Source organism: Rhamphochromis sp. 'chilingali' (genome assembly GCF_963969265.1).
Source record: "Rhamphochromis sp. 'chilingali' genome assembly, chromosome: 8".
In the NCBI taxonomy this organism is placed as follows: domain Eukaryota; kingdom Metazoa; phylum Chordata; class Actinopteri; order Cichliformes; family Cichlidae; genus Rhamphochromis; species Rhamphochromis sp. 'chilingali'.
Window position 1 is genome coordinate 17,343,637 of NC_137935.1, and position 27,632 is coordinate 17,371,268.

The following is a 27,632-nucleotide window of genomic DNA, read 5'->3' on the forward strand; positions in this document are numbered from 1 at the left end:
CTTAACTAAAGAGAAACAAAGGAAACAACAAAACTGAGATTTTTGATTCCAGATGACATGTCTTTGTGAGAAACAAAGATGTTTAACAAATGGTGATGCTGAGTACAAGCATCATTGTTTTCAGTAGGACTATCAGCAAAATAAAGACTAAGTTATGGTTGAGTATGATTTTTTTTAAAAAAACATGTTTTTCCCCACAGAGGTTTTTGATAAGGATAAGCAGTTGTGTTGTGGTCCAACTGATAACAGGATAATTTTGGTGAGGAATTCTAGCCACCACCGGTGCTGTGGCCACAACCAGTATGACACCAAGACTCAGTGCTGCTGTACAAATAAGGAAAACATTCTGGAGATACAACCTAAAGATTCAGACTGCTGCATGGAGGACTCTCCAGCAGGTAAGCTCACGTAACTGCACATCACAACTATTTACATTTCAACTCTTAACACTGCAAACCACAACACAATAAAATATAGATTCAAATATGCAAAGCAAAACAAAAAAGTGAACACACAGACCATTTAGAAATACTAAGTGCCTCAACTTTGAGAAGCTGATCCATTTTTTTCTGTCAGTAATTATCTGTCCTGTTTTGGAGAAGATCCTCTCAGAGGGGACTGTTGCCATAATGCACAGTCTCTGTGTCCAGATTTTGCGTGTTTTCTTGGTGTAACTCATTTTCTTTACTATACTTTTCAAATTTGATGATGTTGACTCTTGTTGTTGCCCACACCTCTCTTTTCTCTCTCCATCCTGCTCTGTTTGTGTGCTACTGCTGCTGCAAGTGCTGCAAACACAAGGCAGAAACACACATTGACAAATCACGTGTTGTGTGAAGCGAAAAAAAGTGAGAGAGGGTGAAAGGAAAAAAATAGAAACATGGCTACCAATAGGGAGCCAGCTTTCCTTTCTTTAAAAAAACTATAATTGATTGAGTGATAACACTTTAATTATTCAGAGGGGAATTGTTTTACATGCTCTGGCACCATCATGTGCACCCCTTCTGACCATACATAGAGTACACAAACATAACATTGGGAAGACAGGTCAGAGAGGTATGAAAAAAACACAATACATGAGAAAAGAGGAGGAGAAAAAAGAACTTCTCCCAGACTGAGCTCCAAGGAGAGAGCAGTTTAAGAACAGAAAAAAACACCTCAGCACAGAAAGCACCTAAATCTTCAGGTCTTACGACATAAAATCACATGACTTGCAAGGGGGGTGGCGAGGTTAGGTATTAACCCATGTAGACAGCACGGTGGGAGTAAAGTACTCTCTCAAGTAGAACACAAGTTCTACTTGAGAGAGAGTGTCATTTGACCTGGTTAAGCAAAAGTCAACAGTGTCCAGCTGATGCATGTGACCTTAAAGGATAGGAGCAGATAGTCAAAACACAGTTATGTCATCAATGAAGATTGTTGTTCTGGCCAGTCTTGGCCTTGGGTAGCCACATGTAGGAGATAGTTGTTTGGGTTTGAACGAACAACTGCATTCCAATTTCCAAGTTGGTCTGAATGTCCATCACTGGTCATCAGGTCTCTCAATTCCCATTGCAGAGCCATGAGCTTCTCCAAGATCTTATCAATATTGCGTTCAATAAAGACAGTCTGAGTACTCACTCATCTTCAATCGTGTCGGCCAGCCTTGTGGGGTTTTGAACAACTGTAACTACTTTCTTTGTTCTATGATAAAACAGGTCCAAGCCAGCTCCAAGCCAGAACTCTGTTATCATTGTTCCAAACACTAGACAAGGACATAGAAGCCAAACAGGAAAGATAAGGGAGGGAGAGGGAAATAGGATGCATCCGCTTCCGCCAAGAGCAGTAATAGATGATTATCAATATGACAACCGCTAACAACAATGTTGCTTATGCTAAACAGTAACAAATTTTGTATTTTCTATTTTCCTTTGATCATCTCTTATCTTCACGAAGTCCAAAACTAATCATACAGTAGTTAAAGGAAGGTTGTGTAAATTACTGTAGCTGATGCCTGTATGTTGACTTTCTCTTTGTCTCTGCAGTTCTTCCATGTGGAAATATAACCTTCAACAAACATACGCAACTATGCTGTCAGTTAAATGTTGTTCACAAATCTCCACAGAAGTACAAATGTTGTGATAAAAGTAAGTCGAGCTAATTATAGAATAAGCATTCCACTTAAACACAAGAACAGTATTTTAAAGCTATACTGCATGATAAAAAGGTAAACCCAGTGGTAGCATAACATGAACTTAGCTACGATTACGATACACTGTATGTGTTTCAGTTTTTAAGATCTGGATCTTTTCCACAGGGGCATATGATGTGGAAAAGGAGCTGTGTTGTGGCCCAAGTAATAACAAAATAATTCTAATGAGGAATTCCGGTAATCACCAGTGCTGTGGTCACAACCATTATGACACTGACACTCAGTGTTGCTTTTTGAATAAGGAGGGTGTTCTTGAGATTCAACCTAAGGATCCATCTGGCTGTAAGTCAGCTTTATGTGAAAGTCAGAACTTGCCAAAGACAAATTCATACAGATATTAGAAATCTATTTTTAAAAAGTGTTTACTTTTAGTAGTTTAAAAGTTTTATACCTAACTTTATATTTAATTTAATTGCAATTCAAAATCTTGTAAAAAAAAAAAAACAATGTCAAGATTACACTTTGTTCCATCTGGCACCATTTTATAAACCAAATCCTATTATTTGTTTTATTTATTTGTTTATTTTCAGTCAAAAGCCTTTATCCTTTATGTCCACAGGTGTGAGAGAAAAGGTAAGAAATACACTCCAATAAATGTAGGGTTCTTATTCTCTTTGTATTCATTCATACAGTGATCAGTAAAGAAACATTTTGGTCCTTTATTTGCCAATATGGGTGCATTAAAACATCCTTTTTATTTCTTTTTTTTTTTGTCAGACAGTTGAGCGCCAGTCTAAGTGGTAAGTTGACTAAAGGTTTTACTCTTAATATAACTTTATTCAAATGTCACAACATTCAGATTTCGTGGAAGTCAAAGTCCAAAGTGGTCCCAGTGGTAGGAACATTAGGAACTGTAATCCAAATACTGGAAGACTGGCTCAAGCAGATTCCAGGGACAACATCTGCAGTGTCATTGTTGTGCTGTATGAAAAGCAGAGGCAGGACACAATGCAGGACTCAGAGACAAAGGAATTAACTGAAGGAGGCAGCTTAATTCACTGTAACAAAATGCTTAAAAGTACAAGTATACAAAACTCAAAAACCAAGAGCTGGGGACTGAAACTAGGAACTCAAAACTAGGGATAAAAAAGGGAACACGCAGGCAAATGCAGCAAACTGGGACGACGCAGCAATGAGCAGAGGGAGACTGAGGACTTAAATGCACAGGATAACAAGGGGATGGGCAACAGGTGGAAAAAATCAGACATAACAAGACAAGGGAATTAAAACTGAACACAATGCACTTGAGACATGGACTATCAAAATAAAACAGGAAACACAACACAGAGACAGAGAGCGAGGGACAGCAAGAGAGCGAGGACAGTGAGAGAGCAAGGGAGACATGACAGGCCGGGGAGAACACAGACGAGACCAAGACAACGAGAACATGAACTAAATAACTAACTAAAACTAAATAAACAAGTAACTAATAACTATCAATACAAATGATTAAACCAGGAAGCACAAGGAAACTGAAAATGCCAAATAAAGACAAAAAAAACATAGATCATCACAATAATAACAAGTTGATGTGGACTGTTTGTGTTTATTTTTGTCTTTGTACATCCACAGCACTGAACCAAAAACACATCTCTGTGGGTCGTTATGTTACAATCCAAAGGAACGTCGCTGCTGTGAGAGAAATCAAGAATCTCACTGGTTCTGTGCCTCAGGTAACACCGTCTCCATGTTTGTTTGTTTTGATATGTGGTTGCCTTATCTGTCAGTTACCATCTCATGGGACTTACCCATCACTCTGTGATACCAGCACGGCTTCCAGCAAAGCAGTTAGCTCAGTTTTTTTTATCTTGTGTGAAAGAGAAAAACATCTTTCAAAGAAACACTTTCAAACTAAATATCTTAAATCTGAAGTAACACTATGGCAGAATAGCACATTAAGAAACTGAGATATTGTACTTATTTTTGATGGATTTTTGCTAATTTGGAAGTCAAAAATCTCAAATGCAATTCCTTCTGGGAAAGGAACATCTGTACCTCTGTACTTCTTTTTTTGTATTTTTGATTTTGAATTGCACTTTGTATTTTCTGAATGTTCTCAAGTCAATTCAGGTCTCTTCTACAGAGTCATGCTGTTATAAGCAATCATTTTACATCGTCTAACTTGCAGAACTGGCAGAAGTTCCTCCAAATCCTCTATTTATGTCAAAGCATTAATAGGAATTTCATGGTACAAGTAACTCAAGTCCTGCGCACTACTGAGAAGTGAATGGCTTGATGTTTTTTTGTTGGCATGTAGTAAAATGGGTGCATTTAAGCTGTCATCTTAAGAAAAAGACTGCTATAAGCCTGCCAAGAAAGTGTCCTTCCTACCAAAATTTACCAGAGAAACATTTTTTAGGAATTACCTTTACACAAAAAGAGCAGAAACAAGTTGTGTTAAATTCTAATCTTAGGTGTGTGAATACGTTTTTTGTTTACTATACTTTCTTGGGAATAAAGAACCAAAAGGACAAAAGCTGTTTTTGTCCGACTTTAGTCCCCCAGGTTGCTGAAATACATAAAACAGTGAACAATGTTTCTTCATACAAACTGAAAGATTTAGTACTTCGCAAAATTATGTCTTATATTTAATGACAGTGAAGAATGTCACGTCATACTTGCAGACAGTGAAGTACTATCTGTCTTCCATCAGGAAAGATGGAATGATGCGTAAAAGAAAAGCAATGCAATGACGTCTGAAAAAGGTTGTAAACAAGCCTGCATGTATTGAAGTGCTTTTATTTTCACTCTATGGATACAGACATCTAAATGTTTAGTAGCAACCTGTTTTAATGTAACATGTCTGTAGTGCCAATGTTGTCATTATGTGCAGCATTAGTGTAGGGCTGAAATGTGTCATAAAAAATCTCCTGGCATTTTGGCCCACATGACAACCGTAACTTATCACATATCTTCTTCCATCATCCTATAAATCATTAAGCTTTGTAATAAAAAATAAATAAATAAAATAAAAATGGTAGAGCAGTGTTTCCCAATCTTTTGGAACCATGGCACATATTTCACATGAGTAAAATCACACAGCACACCACCATTGATCATTTTTCCCGGCACACCATGCATAGCAGAATTGGCTCGGTTTGTCCCCAGTATACCTTTTTTGCTTTCTTCAGACCACTACTCATACTAGGGCATTCATCTGGGTCAGAATTTTCTCCAGGATCCAGGTCAGATTGACTACTTATTCTTTTCAATATTTATTGCTTTTACACACTGAGTTGTCTCACTCAGCATGATTATTATGTAATTTCTCCTTGGTCTTCTTCTGTTTTACTGGCAGTTGGCAACCTATTTAATTAGAGGAGGTAGTTGTACTTCCCTCTAGTGGTAGATAATGTAATTGTTCTGCCCATTACTCGCACCGTTCGCTTACAGTACTAATCAGGTGGAACCACATAATCTTCCACGGTACACCTGATCATTTCTCACAGCACACCTATGAGCAGCAGGTGGGTAGGAAACACTAGTTTAGCTTGTGTTTGAGCATTTTGTCCTTGGGATTAACCAGAGTGTCTGGCTGGGTTCGAAGTGCGCTGAGATGTCATGCTGGTAGGGCAAACTCCTTACGACCCCAACTGACTGTAACCTACAATCCAGTTTTGAGATTCCTTCCCAGGGGCCTTGACGCCCACTCACATCTTCACTCAGTCAGTTAACCTCAATAGGTCACATGATGGTTTCACCTGAAACCTCTGCTAATAATGACTCACATCCTTTTTCACAACTTGGCCCATTTGATGAGGTATGGGATCAATAGTGGGTCAATGACTCTCTTAAGGGACAAATCCCACTACGGTTTAAGTATTTGGGACTCTCAGTCTCCACCATTTGTTTTGGACTGAAGAAGCTTGTCAGATACGAGGTGAAGCAAAGAAGTCTGGTCATTTTGTTTTTCCAGGCTCCTTAGATTACCAGGATGACCTGGATGATTGAGACCTACGCTGACATTCTTTGATAAATCCTTTAAAAACTATAATGAGATTTGAGAATAATTAAAGAATAATCATTAGAGGCACTAAAAAGATTACTGACGTAACAATAAACTTCAAACAGCAGCTTGTTTGTTTTAAAAAAAACTGCCTGGAGCTCTGAATGGGTTCATGAACTTTGCAGTACCCCTGTAACTTGTTACGTTTATGACATGTTGTTGAACCAGAAAGTCAGCCAACTTTTAGTTTCTGCTTACGAGATGTTTTCCACTCTCTCCACTTTCCCACTGTTTCTCTTTCACTCTGATTTTCGCACATTTGGCTTCACATGCTTCAGTTTTTTTGTGGTTGGTAATTCCTCCACATCTGTCTAATGTTTTGCCTTTCGGAGTTTTTCCCAGACGTTAAGGGTTTTAAAAGTGAATATGGGTTAAGCCCACACTAGGGTCTTTCCCTTCCTCTGAGGAGATTACATCACCTCTTGCTTACGTTTCGCAAGATATAAAACATCCAACTCTTGCTGGTAAAAACAAAGCATGATTTGGCATTTTAGCATTTTTAACATGTGGATAAGCAATACATGGCAGAGGAGAGGGAAGGAAGATCAGATTGTTGATTGCTTCACAGACATGACTGAGCTGAAATCTCAATTTTATCATCAGTACAGTGCAAAGGATGGGAAAATAAGCAGGCTCTTACTTGTGAATATGAAAGAGGGTATTGTATTAGAAAATGCAGCTACAAGTAAACATGCTGAATGTGAACATGTATAATTTGTTCTCTCTCAGACCCTTTGAGTCATCTTTTGTGGACATTATTCATCTCAACATGTTTACTCTGCACTCACTCATCTTTCCACCCTTCTGACCATCACACCTCTCTATTTAGGTCAAAGGAAGACACCACCCACTGTGTACAACCCCCATACACAAGTCTGTTGTGATGGATGTGTATCAGGAAAGAAGCCTTGGATAGATCAAGTAATGTTTTCATTGTTCATTTTTTTTTTCAACCCTGATCAACTAGATGAATTTTTCATTTCAGTGCAAGTCAACAATGTCTGTGGCAAAATCAACCCACTCTTTCCTTATGAAGCCAGAAGACCAAAGCACTGTTCCTTAAAAAAGAGAGAGAAAAATGTATTAAGGCCATACTAGTGAGATTTTGACTAAGTAAATGTTAGCACATACATTACAGTATTAAATTCAGTTAAAATAACTTAAAATGTATAGAGCTAACAACAGGGTCCCAGTCATTCCAGAAATGCAAGTTCTTTGTATGCACCTTCCACGAGAAAGCATGGAGCTCCACCCCGCTCCTTTTATAAAGTAACTGGGTGTTTTTAATGTGGTGCGTAAAAGTCATCTAAAGGCATACTTACCACTGCTGCAAAAGGATACCAAGTCTGGTAAGACTAAAACAAGACACATTATGAAATTAGATGTACTTACAGTTTTTTACAGACGCTAGGACACATTTCTCAATACTTAGGTCACTTTTGCAAAACTCCTCACACAGTGAGCACAACAGAAGTCTATGTGGGCTAAACTGAGGATCAGTTATCATTGTTTTGGCACAAAATGCATTCAATGACTACATCTCTCAAATTTCATGAATCATCTTCTCACTCAGACACAACAACTGCCAAAAATCTTTGTACGTACAGGACATTTTGCATGTGCTTACATACTGTTTTCAAAACTGTTAAACTTATGGCCAAAACAATAACACAATGCAAAACTTAAAAAGACAGCAAAATTCAACAACAATATTTTAGTGAAACATATTTTAAATCTAAAAATGCAGTTTAACCAGCCACAGCTTATTCTCATTGTAGATGAACATCTACACAGGTGTTACTCCTTCAATTTTTCAACTCCTTCAATTCTGGCATGCCAGAAGATTCTTTCCTAGGTGTATTGCCCTAGATGACATAAGATTTGATGTGGATGAGAACCTGTGGCCAAATGGAGGAGACCAAGTAGATTAGCATTACTATTGTATGTGTATCAGTGGATGGTGTGTATACAAATTCTTGTATTTTGGGATTACTTAGTGCAAAAAAATAAAAATACATAAACAAATATTAACGAATTCTGCATGATGTCTGATTCATTCCAGTAACATATATTGAAATTATAAACAGAGATGCGTCCTTGATTTACACAAGAAAACACTGTGTAATGCTACATGTTGTTAGTGTTTTTTAGGTCATTGTTTTGTGGGTGACAAAGTGTGTTTGTCGGCTGTCAACCTTTGCTAGTGTTCTGGAAGAATGAGTTTATTTGAGACCTGAATAAAGTGTTTTGGTAGTTGTAGTGCATTTTGAATGTGAAATGAACTGCTTTGCCAAGCTGAAGGTCAGTTAGGAGAATTGTGTGAAGAGTTTTGCAAAAGTGACCTAAGTATTGTGAAATGTGTCCTAGCGGCTGTAAAAAACTGTAATGTAAAATTGTAACCCTTTTTCTTTGCTTTTAATATTACTGATTTTCAATTTTTCATCTTTTTATTTTCCAAAACTAATACATTTTTGTGTTCACCTATGTGCAATAAAATTTTAACGTTACAGAGACAGGTTGTGTCACAACGCTGCAATGTTACTGTATTATCTCTGATTCTTCCAGTGCTGTGGAGAGACGCCGTATGGCTCGGCACAACGTGGAGTTCTGTGTTGTAATAAGACCTTGTACGAGGGCAGAGACGATGGAGAGGAATGTTCAGAGATGGGTATTCCTTACAACCCTGCTAAAGGGACCATGTGTTGTTCTCACTTTCATGGCAGCCCAGGACAACACTGCTGTGGGACAGAAATTTACCAGCCTGATGTTGAGATTTGCTGCAATGGACACAGGTGATTGTGTGTGTGTGTGTGTGTGTGTGTGTGTGTGTGTGTGTGTGTGTGTGTGTGTGTGTGTGTGTGTGTGTGTGTGTGTGTGTGTGTGTGTGTGTGTGCTTCACATGGATTATTAAAGAATTTCTTCTTTCTGAGTCTCTGACAGTATTTGGCACAATTTGAGATCAAATTTATTGTGGAAAACTGTCTGTTTGCTTGCCACCATTCCAGTAATTTATCTATTTAGAAGAACTAAAATATTTAGGAATTAAATTTATTGTACCATTCAATATTTTGTATTGATAAATGGGTTGGAAACCGTTGTAATGTTATCAGAGTTATCACCCAAATCAGCAGCTATTTATATCTGGGTTTTAGTTCTTCATTTATGTTCAGTTTTGTATCAGTTGAACTGGTTGAGTCTTGGCTGCTCTCATAAGTTCGTTTCTACTTGTAGTAGCTGTGAAAGTGTGGTTGAGAATGGCTCTGGGTATAAATGCATTCTGTGTAGATCCTGACGGAGTGCTGAAACTGCAGCTCCAATATTTTTCTTTCACTGTGTAAACCCTGTGCTGAAGAAATGAAGATAATACCTTTCAGGCTGAAATCTGTCAATATAGATAATGGCTCATATAACTCAGGCTCCAATAAGCTTACATTTTTCATCTCACTCTCCATATTTGATATTAATTGATACCTCTGTTTTCCAACCAGACATCCCAGACTGAGAAACATCCACTGCTGTGGGGTCAAAGCCTACAACATTAAAGACCCACAGATGAAGTGCTGTGCAGGAACACTGTACAATCTGACATCATTAGATGAGCATGGGGGGGATGCGCAGTGCTGTGGATCCATTCTGCAAAAGCCACAGGTAGAGTCAATGATATTGATGGCGTCAACAAAGTATTTTGTATTTCCTACCACTGCTTCACCCCCTTTAAACAGGCTTCTGCCTGTTGTAGGCACGAAACATGATTTAAAGTTACTTTTGGCTACAGTGGTTAGCATAACTGATGCTAACTTTTAATGCTAGATTTTTTTGTGAAGGAACATGAAGCGTATTTTTTGAAGAAAATTAATTGATATAGGTCTGGGGAAAAACTTAAGAAAGCAGCAGCTCCCTCCCACTACGCCATTGAAAGTACTGTTTAGTAATGAATGTTATACAACTGGAAATCTTCTAAATAGCAAAGTTGAATATCGGGGTTGCACCCATAAAAAGCTTGCCAAATTTTCTCTGCTAATGTTACAATGTTTTTGTAACAAAGAGCTGATAAAATATTACAATGTTTTTGTAACAAAGAGCTGATAACTGAGGATGTAGCAAGATTATTGGCTTAACATGTAATGTGGCCTGACTGAATTAACACAATGCCTCAGTGACTGCAAACAATTATGTTTTTATTAACAATAACACATAATATCTTTTCAAAACCAGGAGATTTGCTGCTCAGGTGAGGACAAAGAGGTGCTTTACACTGTCAAGACAGGATTTGGATGCTGTGGTCACCTCTATTACAACACCACTTTGTGGTCGTGCTGCGCTGGGAGGCTTACATTAATCAATGAATCAGAACAGGATCAGAGAAAGATGATTAATGGTCAGTCGCATACATTTAGATGTCCTCTCACAAAGTAGAACTTCATTTTGTGTCATTTTAACATGATGGCACAGCCCAGATTCTGCATTTTACCAATAATATGTCTATACACTTTTTTTTTCAGAATACCGACATTTCTCTGTGAATAATCTGAACAAAACTTCTCTTTGCAATAAAGGTATGAAATATATACACATATTGGAATGCCATTGAAAAATAATGTGTATTTGTAATGCAATGTTCTGCATCTCTGTTTAGTGCGCATTGGGATTGTGGAAAGTGTGTCTCTGCATAGCATTGTTTTCAAGAGCATGCTAAAAGTCCATGGGAAGAAGGCCAAAGTCAAAGCTTTGTCTTTGCCGTACACCCTGAAAATAGTTGATCACTGCAGCTCCCCTAAACTGATTCCTGGGAAGATCTATATCTTTAACAACGTTAATATTTTCACTGATTTCAATCATCAATCTGTTCTTCAATCACTGCATTTCATTTTTTCCAAGTGTTCACCTTAGACCAGTAATCACATTCTAGTTACAACTGTATTCTTACTTGTGTTACAAAGGTCATCTCCTTGAAGACAGATTAGAAGAAGAGAAAATCATTAAAAGTGCCATATGGGCATTTCTTTCATTTTAGTGCATTGAAGGACAAGAACGTGCAAGTACAAACTACTTCGAGCTTGAAAGTAACATGCACATTGATCCCAGCCAAGCAGCTAGAGTCCTCATTCTGTTTATTTGGGACTGTAGTCTAACTAGTGTGATGGTACACCTAAGGTCATGTTAGAGTAATGCAAAAAAAGATAAGATGAATAAAAATTATTTATTTATAAAACTATTTAAAATGTAAAGTAATTAAGGAAGTAATAACTACTTCAAAATCACCAAGAAATGTCAAACTTTAATTACTTTAGTTACAATTATGTCTTTACTTGTGTTACTTTTAAAAAAAACAATGAGCAATGTGTAATTTCTTACTGTTTATGGGAACCATCCCATCTTTATGTAACAGTACAACATTCAACCTTACAGACCCACACAACAAAAAAAGAAGATATAAACGTGATCATCTTTAGGTATAGCCACAATTACCAGCAAAGTTAGTGGAAAAACAGCTCAAAATTTTCAAATAGCCAGTTCAGTAGAGTTCTCTGGAATTGACACAGTCATCTTAAGCAGCGGTCCCCAACCTTTTTATGCCCGACAATATTTTCATGGACGGACCTTTAACACACGTGAAAAGACCCAGGAAAACCGAGTTAACGAGCAAAACGATAACAAAATAACGCTGAAAACTGATAAAAACCCTGAAAACCATACATTTCATACCTGAGCCTCTACTCTCGCAGCCTGGTACCAAATGACTCACGGACCGGTACCGGTCCGAGGCCCGGGGGTTGGGGACCACTGATCTTAAGCACTGCTCAGGGTCTTAGGGTCCTTTTTCAGGTTCTTGACAAGAATTGAATCCTGTTTGCAGCAATGGATAGATGCTTCTCACAGTGAAATCAATGTATTGCACTAATCTCAATTGCTCAATGTTGTACACCACTGTATTTTTTGTGTTTCTGCAAGGTGAGCCCACTTAATTGTTGCATTGTTGCATACATGAAAAAGCTAAAACTGTTTTTTTAAGTCAAACCCACACTATTGAATGTATGCATGTATTATAAATCATATGTTTTATTTTACTAGCTAAAGCTAGAGAACAATAAGCACTTACTTCTGAATGCCATAGATGTTATAAGAATTGCTATTTCTTCTTAACTACCCAACTGTGTTCACCTTTGTGTAAGCTGTAGTTACTTTTTAACGAGAATGTGATTTACGTAATGTGATTAAAGATAGAGTACTGTAACTGGCAGATGCAGAGTGGGTACTATGGATGAGCCCCAGGGGTCCAGGCTCACCCAATAAAGTTATAGTGCCTCCTGAGCTGAATTGTATGCTATACTGTAACTAAGTTACACTAATTCACACAATTTGGTGATTAAAAAAAACGCCAAACAAACCTTGGACCCATCCAGGTCAAACTTTGGGAAGTGCCTTTCTCTTTGAAACAAAAAAAAAAAAAAGAAAGAAAGATTCGTCAGGTTGTGAAGCTAGTTTTAAATCATGACCCTATTCAAAGGTTTCGAAATAAATGGAAATCTGTTCAAGATATTTACTTAGGTTTATTGAGCCACTTCTGCACTTCTGTCTCTTTTCCTCTGCAATATAAGACAGATGCATTTTTTTTAAATATTTCTCTGTGAATGTTTGGTGCTATGCATGTATTTATATTTAATTTTTCTATAGAATAGTAATGTGACTTGTGTTGAATGACTCCTGTCAAAGTTGGTTGTTCTTCCAGTTCATATGGTCTGCAATTGACCCAGGGTAAAGGTTTGCCATTTTTGTACTGTATATTGCTTTATTAGAAGTTGCTGACATCTGTCATTTTTTGAGTTGATTTATTAAAGAAAACAATATTGTACTCATAAATGCACATTTATTATTGTCTAATTCTGTCTTCCAACAAACCGATGTAGTTCAAGGGCTTAAAATGAATCCATTAAAATACATAAGACTGGGGCCAGTTTTTTGCACCACCATCTTAAATACAGTAGCCAAGATTAATATTGCCAATCCATCTAACTACGATTTATGTATGTGGCTATGTACTGGTCACATGTGGACAACAGAACTCACTGACATTTGCATACTATGGAGACAAAGTTTAAGACTTGAATTAGGAGAAGTAAGAAAGCAGAATTAAGTTGAAGGCAATCTACTAGTAATTGGCGGAACCACAAAGAGGAACACAACATAGATTTTCCAAAGAAGGTTTGACTGTTGTACTAAATTTTGTATATATTTAAGTTTATTTAAACTACTTTCTAATGCATTGAACTATAATCTTGAAGGCAGAGTGATCAAACGGTATTGAATGTCAAAATTATTCTATACATGTGTAGCCCTGTCTGAAATTATTCAGGCTTACAGGGTAAAGAAAAAAAAGTCTACTGTTATAAAAAATGGTTAAAATATAAATAGTTGATAAAATGTTTAAAATCATATGCTTTGGTACAAATGTATTTCATTTACAGTTAAGAGTCCAATAAATAAAAGGGTTTCATGATTTAGAGTTCATTTTCTGTGCAGAATCAATATGTTGGGGTGTAACCTAAGTTTATTTACCCATCTAATGTCAGTTACCTCAATGTTGTATTGTCATTGGTTGTTGTGCTGACGAGCCAGTCAATGTCACTCTTCTATGTTATGGGGGCGGGACGAGTGGTAATGTTTGTGTGAATCTGTGGGAGCGGACACAGAAGCTAAGTCCGAAGAGAGAGATGTCGTAAGGCAAACGTGGTGTGGATTTTGCATCTAAGTGTATCATTGAGGTCGACTACCCGTGGTCCTGATATTACTTATTTGTGATCTGCAAGAGGTAAATGAGACTGTGTGCCTTGACATTTGTACTGTAACTATTCGTTATAGTGATAAAATAGCGTGATATGTGATGCTAACTAGCGGCTTGCTAATTAGTGCAGCTTACCGCGTTATGTGCTGTGATGCCATGCTGTATGTTTAGCTCTGTGATTTTCAGTCAAAGCATGCTAATGCTAAATCGTTATGTGATAGCATTTGGTATTGTAGCTCACGTGTTTTAATATGTTTAGAAGCCAAGGGACGCTCTGAAAGGAGAGGGAGAGAGAGGTGTCTACCCAGATGGACCCTGCTGTTTTCTCACCCCTGGCTGTTTTCTCACCCCTGGCTGTTTTCTCACCCCTGGCTGTTTTCTCACCCCTGGCTGTCTTCACTACTGGTGAACTAACTGCCCATTTTGATTGCCCCACTAACAAACTCACTGGACTCGTGAGTACTAACTGGAACTAAAGTGCACGTATTTTGTTTTATGGCTCAGTTTGAGTGAAGCGGCCATCAGTTTTAGGCCTCACCGCACCCGAACTTCGAATCAGGCCTGCAACAAGCACCGTGCTACAGGTGTAGTGTGGACAGGTTAAAGTGTGTGTGTGTGTGTGTGTGTGTGTGTGTGTGTGTGTGTGTGTGTGTGTGGGCCCACTGTTACAAATTTGGTTTAAATTGAGTAAGTGTGTAGTTTTAATCAAAGTTATTATCAAAGGTTGAAATTCATCCATTTTAAAGGTGTGAGCTGTTGTAACTGAAATAACAGTTGGCACCTAAGAAAGAGGTATTTTGTGTTGATAATCTTTTATTTATAATCCATGTAGTCACATTTACAGTATTTTTGTTTGTTTATTTGAATTCAATTCATTTTATAAAAGTAACTGTTTATTTTATTCATTTCTTTTTGTCTAAATAAATACCCGGTGAGGGATAAATTTGTGTAAAATACAGTTGTGGTGGTCCTTATTAGTTAAATTAGAGGGTATCAGGTAGAGCTGGGCGATATATCGAGTTTTTAAAAAATATCGATATATTTTTATACGAGATATAAGATGTGACAATATCCTTTATATCGATATAGTCTATGTTACGTTATAATTATACTTGTGGAGCCGCAAGTTTGCCTCTCTTTCGTCCACTTTCGTCTTTACGCAACGTTACTCGGCCTTGCCTCTCCTTCACTGAACACAACTCCCCCTCCTCCCCCATCGCTTCACCTGCAGGAAGCGACAAGATGGACACGGCAAATCTCCGTTAACGAGTTACTGCGCATCGCCCCGTGTGTGGGGCTGGACGACGTCAACGTGTTAGCTAGCTAACCGCGCTAACGAGCTAACGACGCTAACGCCATGCAGCCCAGGGGCTGCACGGACTAAAATCCTTTCATTTTCTCAAAAGTTGACAGCGCGCCTTATGTATGAATTCTGGTTGTGCTTGATGGCCGCGAACCGATTTTATGTGGAACACGGCGCTCAGCAATCTGTCAAAAAATGCTTTAGTACGACTTTGGTAAGCTACGGAGCTGCACCGCTTGATGGATTGTCGGAGCATTACGGCTGAGCCTCGCGGAGTGATACGTACTGTGCTTCAACGTAATATTACCCTACTGTGTATAAGGACCATAAATGGCACCTGTTAAGAGACGTGGTTGCGAAGCGGATTTCAAACTCCAGGCTGTCAGTCACGCAGTACAAGTTGGGAACAGAGCAGCTGTGAAATCTGTCTTTGTTACTATGCTTAGCGTCTTTTAGTTTACATTTTGACTGCACAATTGTGAGCTTTTTGTTATGCACAAAAACAACATTGTTTTCTTTTATTTATGGAGCATTATTATTTAATAAATGCTCATAATTTATTTTTGAGTAAATTTTATGTACATCTGCTCTATGTTAATAAAAGTGCCTGTGTGACATCTGGGACACAGCTTTGACTAAGAACTCTCTTTTTGTTCTTACTTTATGACTTTAAAAAAATATATCGAGATATATATCTTATATCGCCATCCAGCTAAAAAATATCGAGATATGAATTTTGGGTCATATCGCCCAGCCCTAGTATCAGGTATCATTACTAGTAGCACTACGAACCCAGGCCCAGTCTCATTGTACTATATACTCTAGCTTTACCATAGCTACGTGGGACCTGGGTTACACATGAAAGATTAATTCGCCCTGTTCAACTGTGATCACTCTCTTGTCTTTGACCTCTTGTTCCCATGTACAATCTTTTATACAGAAAGTATATTATGTATACAGTGGTTCCTCGTTTATTGCGGGAGTTAGGTTCTAAAAATAACGCGCGATAGGTGGAATCCGCAAAGTAGCTAGCTTTATTTTTTACAATTATTATAGTTGTTTTAAGGCCGTATAACCCCTCACTACACACTTTATACACTTTTCTCAGACAGGCATGAACATTTTCACACTTTTCTCTCTTGTTTAAACTCTCTCAAAGTTCAAACCTTTGTAGAAAAATAAGTCCAATATTATAGAATGAATCCAAACCCTGTTTTCAGTTCCAGAACATGGGAATAGTGCAGCTGTAAGAGAATTTAACACTAATGAATCAATGGTACATAAGTGGAGGAAGCAAGAAGGATGATTTGCACCTCACAATGCGTGTGCCTTATGGTCTGAAAAATAGGTAACTTCCCCCTTCCTTTAGCATGTCCAGAAGTCCAACTTTTTGTGCGGTGGTTAGCATCTTCCTCTGCCCTTTGGGTGCTACTGCAGGTGCCTATGAGGGTGGAAAACATTTCATCGACATTGTTGTGTTTGTTGGGGAGAAAACTTGTAAACATACAGTACAGCAGTTCAGAGTCACACTGCTAGCGATCAAAGATTTATGTAAATTTGACAAACAACACATTCTGTACTGTACAGGAGACATGGCACGAGATTGATTGACAATGGCCTACAGCCAATCAGGACACAGAACATAATGCACTGTAAAAAAAACCAAAAAGCATTCAAAATTGCACAAAAAAATCTGTGCATCAGCGAGCCTGCGAAAAGTGAACCGCGTTATAGCGAGGGACCACTGTACTCTAATTCCAACTGATGCATTGAGAAAGTAGAAAGTATAGTCCCTTAAGACCCAGCTGAATGCTTAAGTCAGGGTCAGTATGAAAGTTATAAATATTTTCCAGAACATTCTTCTTTTAGCTGCCTCTTTTAGAAATCGCCAAAGTAACTCATCTGCCTCGATCTCGCCCTATCCGTAGTATCCTCCTCTGTCCTCTGATTTCAAGATTTCAAACCACAGGAAAATCACTGGGTTATAAGAAGCAGAAAAGCATGCACACATAGGACAAGTATGCTATTGCTATTCATTGCAGTTTAACCTGTCAAGGACAAAAACATGAAGTGCATAGCACTGTTGCCCTCATAGAGTTTGCATGTTCTTCACGTGTTTGCATGGGTGTTCTCCAGATACCCCTGCTTCCTCCCACAGACCGCAGACATGCAGTTAGTGGGGCTAGGTTAATTGATCATTCTAAATTGCCCATAGGTGTGAGGGTGAATGGTTGTCTGTTTCTCTGTGTTAGACCTGCAATAGACTGGTGATCTATCCAGGGTATACTCCACCTCTCCTCCAATGCCCCATGACATATGCTCCTGCCTCCCTGAAACCCTGAAAAGGACAAGTGGAAGAGGATGGATGGAGCGACAGCTACGTGAATTTTGTTTAAAACTGATCAAAGTGCAGGGAAAAAAAAGATTTTTTTTAATGTTAAGCAGACTCTAGACTTTGTTGAACACTCCAAAAAATAACGCTTTAAATGAATTTAAAATAATCATGAAAAGGATTTCCACGTTAATAAATGGCTTTCTATTAGATGCAATAATTCTGTTCGACTAACATAATTTGCGTGGGTTGGATCAGCAGGATTAAATTAAGTTGGACTCAACTGCAGTAAATAAATTGATTCATCATTAATTGATTAAGTTGGTCCAATTCAAGTACATTAAGTTGGAATAACAGAATTGCATGATGGTAAAATAAAGCAATTTAATCATGTAAATTTATTTAAATAGTTATTTTAAATAGTTATTTTGTGGTAGGTTATTTAATGTCAGTAGTTATTTTGAGTATAGTAATCAAATCAAATCACTTTTATTGTCACATCACATGTGCAGGTACATTGGTACAGTACATGTGAGTGAAATTCTTGTGTGCGAGCTTCACAAGCAACAGAGTTGTGCAAAATACAAGAATGTAAACAAGCAAAATACAAGAATGGCTAAATCTGAAACTAATAAATATATGTACAAGGCCCAACAGCGCCTCTACTACCTGAGGAGACTGCGGAGCGCACACATTCCCAGATCTCTGATGTTGATCTCTGATGTTGAACTTCTACAACTGTGCCATCAGCAGTGTTCTGACGTATGGATTTCTAGTGTGGTTCCCCAGCTGCACCAAGGCCGATCAGCAAGCACTCCAGCGGGTGGTGAAAGAAGCTGGCAGAATTATTGGAACAAGTCTGCCAGAGATCAGTAATATCTTCCCCACTCGCTGTCTGAGGAGGGTGCACAGTATCCTGCGGGACCAACATCACCCTGCGCGCCACCTTTTCCATCTGCTGCCCTCAGGGAGAAGGTACAGGTCTATACAGGCCAGAACATCCAGACTGGCCAACAGCCTGTATCCACAGGCTGTGAGGCTCCTGAACTCTCTGCCCCCCTCTCACGGACAATAACCATATCCAACTTCTTAATAGCAATGAACTGGTCTGCATTGGTGCATCATATCTTTATTCTCTTTCCCCCCCCCCCTCTTTCTTAAATAGATAACTATCATATCTGATATCATATCTCACAGTACAATAATATTGAATGGGTGCATTGTTGTATTTTGTCATGTTTCTCAGGTCTTTGTCTGAATTTCTACGAACATTATTGCTAAGGATTGTCTTATTGCATTGGAGTCACACTGGGTTAAATATGTACACTTGGGTTTTAAGGGGTATTTATTATTTTCTTCTTTTTTTGGGTTGTATGGAAGCCCCAAACACAATTTCATTGTTCTTGACAATGACAATAAATAAATACTACTACTACTTTACAATATATAATAGTATATGCATTTCTGGATGTGTATACTAAATATTTTTCTACGTGTGTGTGTGTGTATACACACATATTTTACAAATTAAATAGAGTAAACAATAAAATAAAATATATAAAAATATACAGAGTTGAGACATGTGCAAAACAGTGGCATTACTGTACAGCAGTGGCATTACTGTACTGTAATCGGAGCACTTGTGGCAGTGACCTCTTAACTGGGTGAGTAGCTCCAGCAAATCCCAGGATCATCATCTATCCAGAAGAGTGCAGTTCTAATGCAGGACGAGCAACGATACTGAGCTGCTAGAGGACCCAAGCTTGAAGGATATAGACCACCCTCAGCGCAAGTGGGGAATCTATTTATTTATTAATTATTATAGTTTTAAACACCTTTGTAACAATTTCAAGCAAACTCTGTTCACTTTGTCATTATGAAGTATTGTGTGTCAAATTCTCAGGTGAAAAATTACTTACTACTTCAGTAACTACTGAAGTGCTGTGAATACTTTTTGGATGCACTGTAGAGTTTATTTTGTTTTTGTTTTTCAGCCTAACGATGGCTCCCTAAGTTGCATTGACATCTTACTCTCTTATTGAAAGTTCACTTCTTGGTTTTCAATTTAAAATCCACTGTGGTAGAATATATTGGTTAGTTTATATTAGTTAATATATTAGTTTGTGGTTGGCTCATCTCCACTTTGAGTCTAGGGTCTATTTACGTCTGCATTTTGGCTTCTGGATTCTGTTAAATGAAAAGTGAAATGGCATAATGTGTTGTTGATAAGATAAGATAGAACTTTATTAATCCCTCGGGTGGGTTCCTCTGGGAAATTCGATTTCCAAAAAGCACCGCACCGACAGAAGTTGATCTGAGGCTGCTAATGCCCCTGTTATCTTTAGACAGACATAGCACACAAGAGCATTGTGTAACATGTGGGTATCACGTACAATTTACCAACATCTACTAGGACATCATGGTGACCTTTTAAGAATAATTAGTCTAATGAGAAAAACATCTGAGATATTTCTATTTTTAGTGAACCTTCCCACAATATCACTTGCCTGAGGAAAATCACAAGGAAGTTACAGAGAATGGGTGTTGTATAATGAGAAAAGGAATAGAAGCAGTTCCCTTCCATCATGCTGGTTCCTGTACTGGAACCAATTCAAAAAAATTCTAATAGTTGCCAAGTTAGTAGTGGAACTATATATTTGATTATTATTATATGTTTTTTTTTAATATAGTGTAATTTTGTACAGGTTTGCAGATTTTCAGATAGAAATGTTAAAACAATTTCCACAGAAAGCATATATACCACTGTTTCATGATTACTGTGCAAAAAAAGAGAGGTGAGCAAAGTGTGGACAACTGATGCCCTGCTGTACCCCAGTCAGACAGAAATACATTGAACAAATGGTTATCTGCTAAGGATACCTACATTACTAAATCATTTTACAGAAAACCTTTTTAACAATGGTGTTTATATGAGAGTACTTATTTAATTTCAAAACAATCCGGTCATTACCTTCAACAACTAACTTCAAAAACAAATAAAGGAAAGGAAATAGGAAGGACCGCCTTTACTGCTGAGTGGAGGCAAACACGTCAATTTCTGACACAAAGGTTGTTGTAGGAAATATTAAACTTTTTTTTTTTCGTTCCGTGGCCTGTCCTCCTGCCCTGTAATGTCTCCCTTGGACCTTCCCCCCTCTGGACCTCCTGGAATTGGACCATCTCCTCTCACGTGTTCAACCCCCAGTGGCCACTTTTACAGTCACCCTCTCCTGTGCTAAACCTCTACCTGCAAGTAAGCACACCCCACTGAAATACCTACTCACCTCTAGCCATTCTCTGAGGATCTTTGGCGTGCCCTAGTCAAAGTCCTGACCTAAATCTATTGAGATGCTGTGGCATGACCTTAAAAAGGCGGTGATCGAAAACCCTTGAATGTGGCCGAATTACAACAACTCTAAGATTCAAGATGAGTGGGCCAAAAGTCATTCACTGAGCTGTAAAAGACTCATTGCCATTTATTGCAAATGCTTGATTGCAGTTGTTGCTGCTAAGAGTGGCCCAACCAGTTATTAGGTTTAGGGGCAATCGCCTTTTTACAGAGAGCCATGAAGGTTTGGATTTTTTTCCCTTCACTTCATTTAGAAACTGCATTTTGTGTTTACTTGTGTTTGTATGTTTACCATATTGACAAACATACAAATAAATAGGAAATTAAGAATGGGGAAAACATTTTTTCATACCACTGTATTACAATTCTTAAGGCTGTAATTCCTAAAGAGGCAATACAATTCTTAAAAAAATCCATTCAAATCAGTGTAATGTCGTCTTCATGATGGAAGGGAACTGCTTCTTTTCGTTTTCTCATAATACAACACCCATTCTCTGTAACTTCCTTGTGGTTTCCCTCAAGCAAGTGATCTTGTGGGAAGGTTCACTAAAAATAGAAATATCTCAGATGTTTTTCTCGTTAGACTAATTATTCTTAAAAGGTCACCATGAAGTTCAATCATCATAGCAGCTGTTTGGGGGAAAAAAAGTGTCATTCTTCAAATACTTTTGGACCTGGGAAACCAAAGGCACCTGTTCAAACTGTATTGAAGTAGCCTATATCATATGTTCAAATATGACTAAAATATCAAGCCATCATTTAGAGTGGCACTATCATAATGTAGTAAAAATTTTACAATCCAAGGGTCCATGATTCTGTTTAAGTAAATATTTATATAATATAGAATATAAATAAGTAAAACTCATTAGAAATGCACTGATGTAACTGTTTATAGAAGTAAGAAGCAAAACAAGAGTAATAAAAAAAGGGAGTAGTGGCTTTTTTTCATACGAGTACTCTTGTGAGGCCAAGTTGCCATGTCTACTGGGTACAATCGGATGTCATTTCAAAGTTCAACAACCTCATTTCAAAAGCTCACAATTCTTACCTTGTTGGATGTTGAAATTTATTTTATTTGATTTATCTGTTTGGTTTCAAATATTTAAGATGTATAGTATATTTTAGTTACCTCAGAGGCGTCTTGTCAACAATTTGGCTGGCAGTCGTGTTTCAGCAAATATGTCACCAGCTCCAGGATCAGTCTGTGCTGTTACACTAGTTAAAGAGTAATGCAGTGAGTTCAATAGAACTGATAGTTTATCCTATTTTCTTTTGCCCATGTCCCAAAATGAGTTAAAAAATGAATAGATAGCTCACTCATTACTGGAATGGCTGTTTAAGCGTGCTGCTAACTGAGTAAGTGAGAGGAGGGTTGTTATTGACCATTTTCTGTACGATGATATTTTAATGACTGAGTAGGTGCCCCATGAAAAGAATTTCATGGTGCATCCCATTTTTCAAGCAGTAATTCCATTCAGGTACTGTCATTTGTTTGGTGACTTACCTTCTTGCACTGAATGGGCAGATGTAACTAAAGCAGTTACATGTGTTATGTTTACAACTTACCAGTATGACAATGTCATAATCAAACAAACAATTTCCAAAGGGTTGTTTAAGGTGATATTTTTTCTTCTTCCAACTGCAACCCAAACCATGTGTTAGTGGTTCTGTAACCTCAGCTCATTGCTGCTGTTTCCAGCCTAGCAAAAACACAGCTTCCATTCCTGAAGTGTGTGGTTGACATGTGCATATCCGGTCATTAAGTCTGGCGTCACTAGCCGTGTCTGGGCCTAAACTCCGCTGTAGGTCCATATATCAAACGATCACTATGGCATTACCGAGAGTTGAAAAACTGTCTAAAGTCCATCCATCCATCCATCCATCCATCCATCCTCATCTGCTTTATCCGAGGCCGGGTCGCGGGGGCAGCAGCCTAAGCAAAGAGGCCCAGACCTCCCTCTCCCCAGCCACCTCCTCCAGCTTATCCGGGGGAACACCAAGGCGTTCCCAGGCTAGCCGAGAGATATAATCTCTCCAGCGTGTCCTGGGTCTGCCCCGGGGCCTCCTCCTGGTGGGACATGCCTGGAACACCTCACCCAGGAGGCGCCCAGGGGGCATCCTTGTCAGATGCCCGAACCACCTCAGCTGGCTCCTTTCGATGTGGAGCAGCAGCGGCTCTACTCTGAGCCCCTCCCGGATGGCCGAACTTCTCACCCTATCTCTAAGGGAGAGGCCAGCCACCCTTCGGAGGAAGCTCATTTCTGCCGCTTGTATCCGCGATCTCGTTCTTTCGGTCACTACCCACAGCTCGTGGCCATAGGTGAGGGTAGGGACGTAGATCGACCGGTAAATTGAGAGCTTTGCTTTTACACTCAGCTCCCTCTTCACCACGACGGACCGGTGCAGCGTCCGCATTACTGCAGCTGCAGCCCCAATCCGTCTGTCGATCTCCGGCTCCCTTCTCCCATCACTCGCGAACAAGACCCCGAGATATTTGAACTCCTCCACTTGGGGCAGGAACTCATCCCCGACCCGGAGTGGGCACTCCACCCTTTTCCGGCTGAGAACCATGGCCTCAGATTTGGAGGTGCTGATCCTCATTCCCGCTGCTTCACACTCGGCTGCGAACCGTTCCAGTGCGAGCTGGAGGCCCTCACCCGATGAAGCCAACAGAACCACATCATCAGCAAAAATCAGAGATGAGATTCTGAGGCCACCAAAGAGAAAGCCCTCTGCCACTTGGCTGCGCCTAGAAATCCTGTCCATAAAAATTATGAACAGAACCGGTGACAAAGGGCAGCCCTTGCGGAGCCCATCACCCACTGGGAACGAGTCCGACTTATTGCCGGCAATGCGAATCAAGCTCTTGCAACGGTTGTATAGGGATCGAATGGCCCTTAGCAATGGGCCAGACACCCCATACTCCCGCAACACCTCCCACAAGACACCCCGAGGGACACGGTCGAATGCCTTCTCCAAGTCCACAAAACACATGTAGACTGGTTGAGCAAACTCCCATGCACCCTCAAGTATCCTCGAGAGGATAAAGAGCTGGTCCAGTGTTCCGCGACCAGGACGAAAACCGCATTGTTCCTCCCGTATCCGAGGTTCGACTACCGGACGAACTCTCCTTTCCAGCACCCTGGCATAGACTTTCCCAGGGAGGCTGAGGAGTGTGATCCCCCTGTAGTTGGAACACACCCTCCGGTCCCCCTTCTTAAAGATGGGGACCACCACCCCGGTCTGCCAGTCCACGGGTACTGCCCCTGATCTCCACGCAACATTGCAGAGGCGTGTCAACCAGGACAGCCCTACAACGTCCAGAGCCTTCAGGAACTCGGGGCGGACCTCATCAACACCAGGGGCTCTGCCACCAAGGAGTTGTTTAACTGCCTCAGTGACCTCGCCCCCGGAAATTGGTGGGTCATTCCCCTCATCCCCAGACTCTGCTTCCTCCTCGGAAGACGTGTCAGTGGGATTAAGGAGGTCCTCGAAGTATTCCTTCCACCGTCTGACAATTTTCTCAGTCGACGTCAGCAGCGCTCCGCCAGCACTATACACAGTGCAGGTAGAGCACCGCTTTCCCCTCCTGAGACGCCTGACGGTTTGCCAGAATCTCTTCGAGGCAGTCCGAAAGTCTTTTTCCATGGCCTCTCCGAACTCCTCCCACACCCGAGTTTTTGCTTCAGCCACTGCCCGAGCCGCATTCCGCTTGGCCTGTCGATATGTCGGCTGCCTCCGGAGTCCCACAGGCTAACCAAGCCCGATAGGACTCCTTCTTCAGCCTGGTGGCTCCCTTCACCTCTGGTGTCCACCATTTGGTTCGGGGATTACCACCACGGCAGGCACCAACCACCTTGCGGCCGCAGCTCAATGCAGCAGCTTCGGCAATGGAGACGCTGAACATGGTCCATTCGGACTCAATGTCCCCAGTCTCCCTCGGAATGCTGTTGAAGCTCTGCCGGAGGTGTGCGTTGAAGATCTCGTGGACTGGGGCCTCTGCTAGACGTTCCCAGCACACCCTCACTACGCGTTTAGGTGCACCAGGTCTGTCCAGCGTCCTCCCCCGCCACCTTGATCGATCAGTTGACAGCTCAGCCCCTCTCTTTACCTGAGTGTCCAGAACATATGGTCGCAGGTCTGGTGATACGATTACAAAATCGATCATCGACCTACGGCCTAGAGCGTCCTGGTGCCACGTGCACTTATGGACACTCTTATGTTCGAACAAGGTGTTTGTTATGGCCAAACTGTGATTAGCACAGAAGTCCAATAACAAAGCACCGCTCGGGTTCAGATCAGGGAGGCCGTTCCTCCCAATCACGCTCCTCCAGGTCTCGCTGTCGTTACCCACGTGAGCATTGAAGTTTCCCAGCAGGACAACAGAGCCTCCAGGTGGAGCACCCCCCCCCCCCCCCCACCCCCCCAGGGACTCTAAGAAGGCTGGGTACTCCAAACTGCCACTCGGCGCATAAGCGCAGATGACAGTCGGGGAACAAACCCTCTCATCCACCCGGAAAAACCCCAACGTACTGGCAGCAAGCCGAGGGGATATTAGAATACCCACCCCAGCCCGCCGCCTCTCACCAGGGGCAACTCCAGACTGAGACAGAGTCCAGCCCCTCTCCAGGAGACTGGTTCCAGAGCCCAAGCCATGCGTAGAGGTGAGCCCGACTATATCTAGCCGGTACCTGTCAACCTCATGCACTAACTCAGGCTCCTTCCCCACCAGAGAGGTGACATTCCATGTCCCTATTGCCAGTCTTGGCAGCCGGGGGTCAGTCTGCCAGGGCCTCCGCTCCTGGCCGCCACCCGGCACACAATGCACCCGACCCCTATGGCGCCTCCTGCGGGTGGTGGGCCTGCGGGAGGATGAGCCCATGTCTCCTCTTCGGACTGTGCCCGGCCGGGCCCCGTGGACTAAGGCCCGGCCACCAGACGCTCGCCCTCGGGCACCCTCCCTGGGCCTGGCTCCAGGGCGGGGCCCCGGTAACCCTATCCCGGGCAGGGTAAACTGTTCCCTCGATGTTCTTTTCATAAGGGTCTTCTGAATCGCTCTTTGTCTGGTCCCTCACCCAGGACCAATTTGCCATGGGAGACCCTACCAGGGGGCAAAAGCCCCCAGACAACATAGCCCCTGGGATCCCTGGGACACACAAACCCCTCCACCACGATAAGGTAGCGATTCAAGGAGGAGCTAAAGTCTTTCATCTTTAATAAAATGATCATAGAGCATAGAAATGTGCTATATAAATAAAATTTTACTTACTTACTTACTTACATTTGTAGGGTTACTGAAGTTTGGCTAACTGGTATGTAATGATGTACTACGTGACCGCTAGCGACACAGCTATGTTAGCATAATATAAACAAGCTAACTTTTTTTCCACTCGATAAAGGTTAACATGAGTTTTCTCGGTGGTCAGGAACAAATGTAATGTCGCATGGCAGGATGCTGTAAAAGGACCAAACTTCAGCCAGGAGAACAACTGACATAATCCATCCACAATACAAGGTTAGTCATTCATACACTGCTGCATGGGCTGGGCTGTAGTTACATCCTAAGGTTTTAAAAACTGAGCTTAAATAAATGATTAGCGGTAATAAAAGCCGAGGGAGGTCAACAGTGATCACTGACTGTTTTAGGAGCTTTTTGAGATTAAATAGAAGAAAATACAAAACATTAAACATGTTAACAACACAAAAGCCATATTAAACGCAGACTACTTTAGGCCCTGTTGAAATCTCCCAATTCTTTGAATCTTTGGGCTGAAGGAAGGACAATACTCGGTGTATAAATGCTCAGTCAACAATCATTTATTTCCATACAATTCAACACAAAGAGCATTTGAACCATCATGATGGGGAGACATGCCTGAAGAGGGTCACAGCAAGTCTCAAAATGGTGACGGGTTTCTCAGCCTTTTATAGCTCCTAGCGGCCCCCACCTAGTCGTAAAAGACCAAACATTAACATTCTTTCTCTCTTACGGCGCCTAAGTTATGACCTCGGCAGTTGTTTCTCTGCTTTCTGTAAGGTGGGGGTGTGGAATGTGGTCTGTCTATCTCCCCTGTCTTAGACACAGAGTCTCCTGCTTGCAACCTTCTCTTCATGATTCAACAATTAAGCATGTAATACATTCCCAGCAGATCAAGGATACAGAGTGATGCACACTTATCTAATAAACTAATAAGTGAATATGTTCTTTTAACTCAAAAGTATAACGAGAACTAAACTACATACAGATCACACACTCTATATTAAAGGGTATAATATGATCTACAGCAGTATCATACTTCAACTACTTTGATTACATATATAAGGTAACATATGATAACAGAATAATATCACAGCCCGGAAGTAGGATTCCGACTGGATCACTTAACGACTGGATAGTTAGGACTGGATCTGTATCAGGTCACCCTGAATCCTCCCTTAATTATGCTGCAATAAGTTTAGGCTGCAGGGGGATTGCCACGATGCATTGAGTGTTTATTCTACACCTCTCTGCATTTAATCATTACTTATTCATCTCCGGCTCTCTCGCCCAACAAGTCACAGCAGATGGCCGCCCCTCCCTGAGCCTGGTTCTGCTAGAAGTTTCTTCCTGTTGAAAGGGAGTTTTTCCTTCCCACTCTCACCAAAGCGCTTGCTTATAGGGGTCATAT

At 40.6% G+C, this 27,632-nt stretch overlaps 1 protein-coding gene across 1 annotated transcript; it reads left to right on the forward strand.

The window, feature by feature from the left end:
• The first annotated feature begins 204 nt into the window (after positions 1–204).
• Positions 205–13,035, forward strand: LOC308400866 (uncharacterized protein). Its single transcript, XM_080888892.1, has 10 exons — positions 205–398; positions 2,751–2,764; positions 2,909–2,931; positions 3,764–3,864; positions 7,027–7,118; positions 8,763–8,989; positions 9,686–9,845; positions 10,413–10,575; positions 10,700–10,753; positions 10,834–13,035. Exons 1-10 carry the CDS (start codon positions 380–382, stop codon positions 11,085–11,087), a joined length of 1,107 nt encoding a protein of 368 aa, XP_080745018.1. The 5' UTR covers positions 205–379; the 3' UTR covers positions 11,088–13,035.
• Positions 13,036–27,632: the final 14,597 nt, after the last annotated feature.

Coding starts and splice junctions, on each gene's coding strand:
- LOC308400866 (XM_080888892.1), top strand. Junction 8,990..9,685: donor ATTTGCTGCAATGGACACAG/GTGATTGTGTGT, acceptor TTTTCCAACCAG/ACATCCCAGACTGAGAAACA. Junction 10,576..10,699: donor TCAGAGAAAGATGATTAATG/GTCAGTCGCATA, acceptor TTTTTTTTTCAG/AATACCGACATTTCTCTGTG.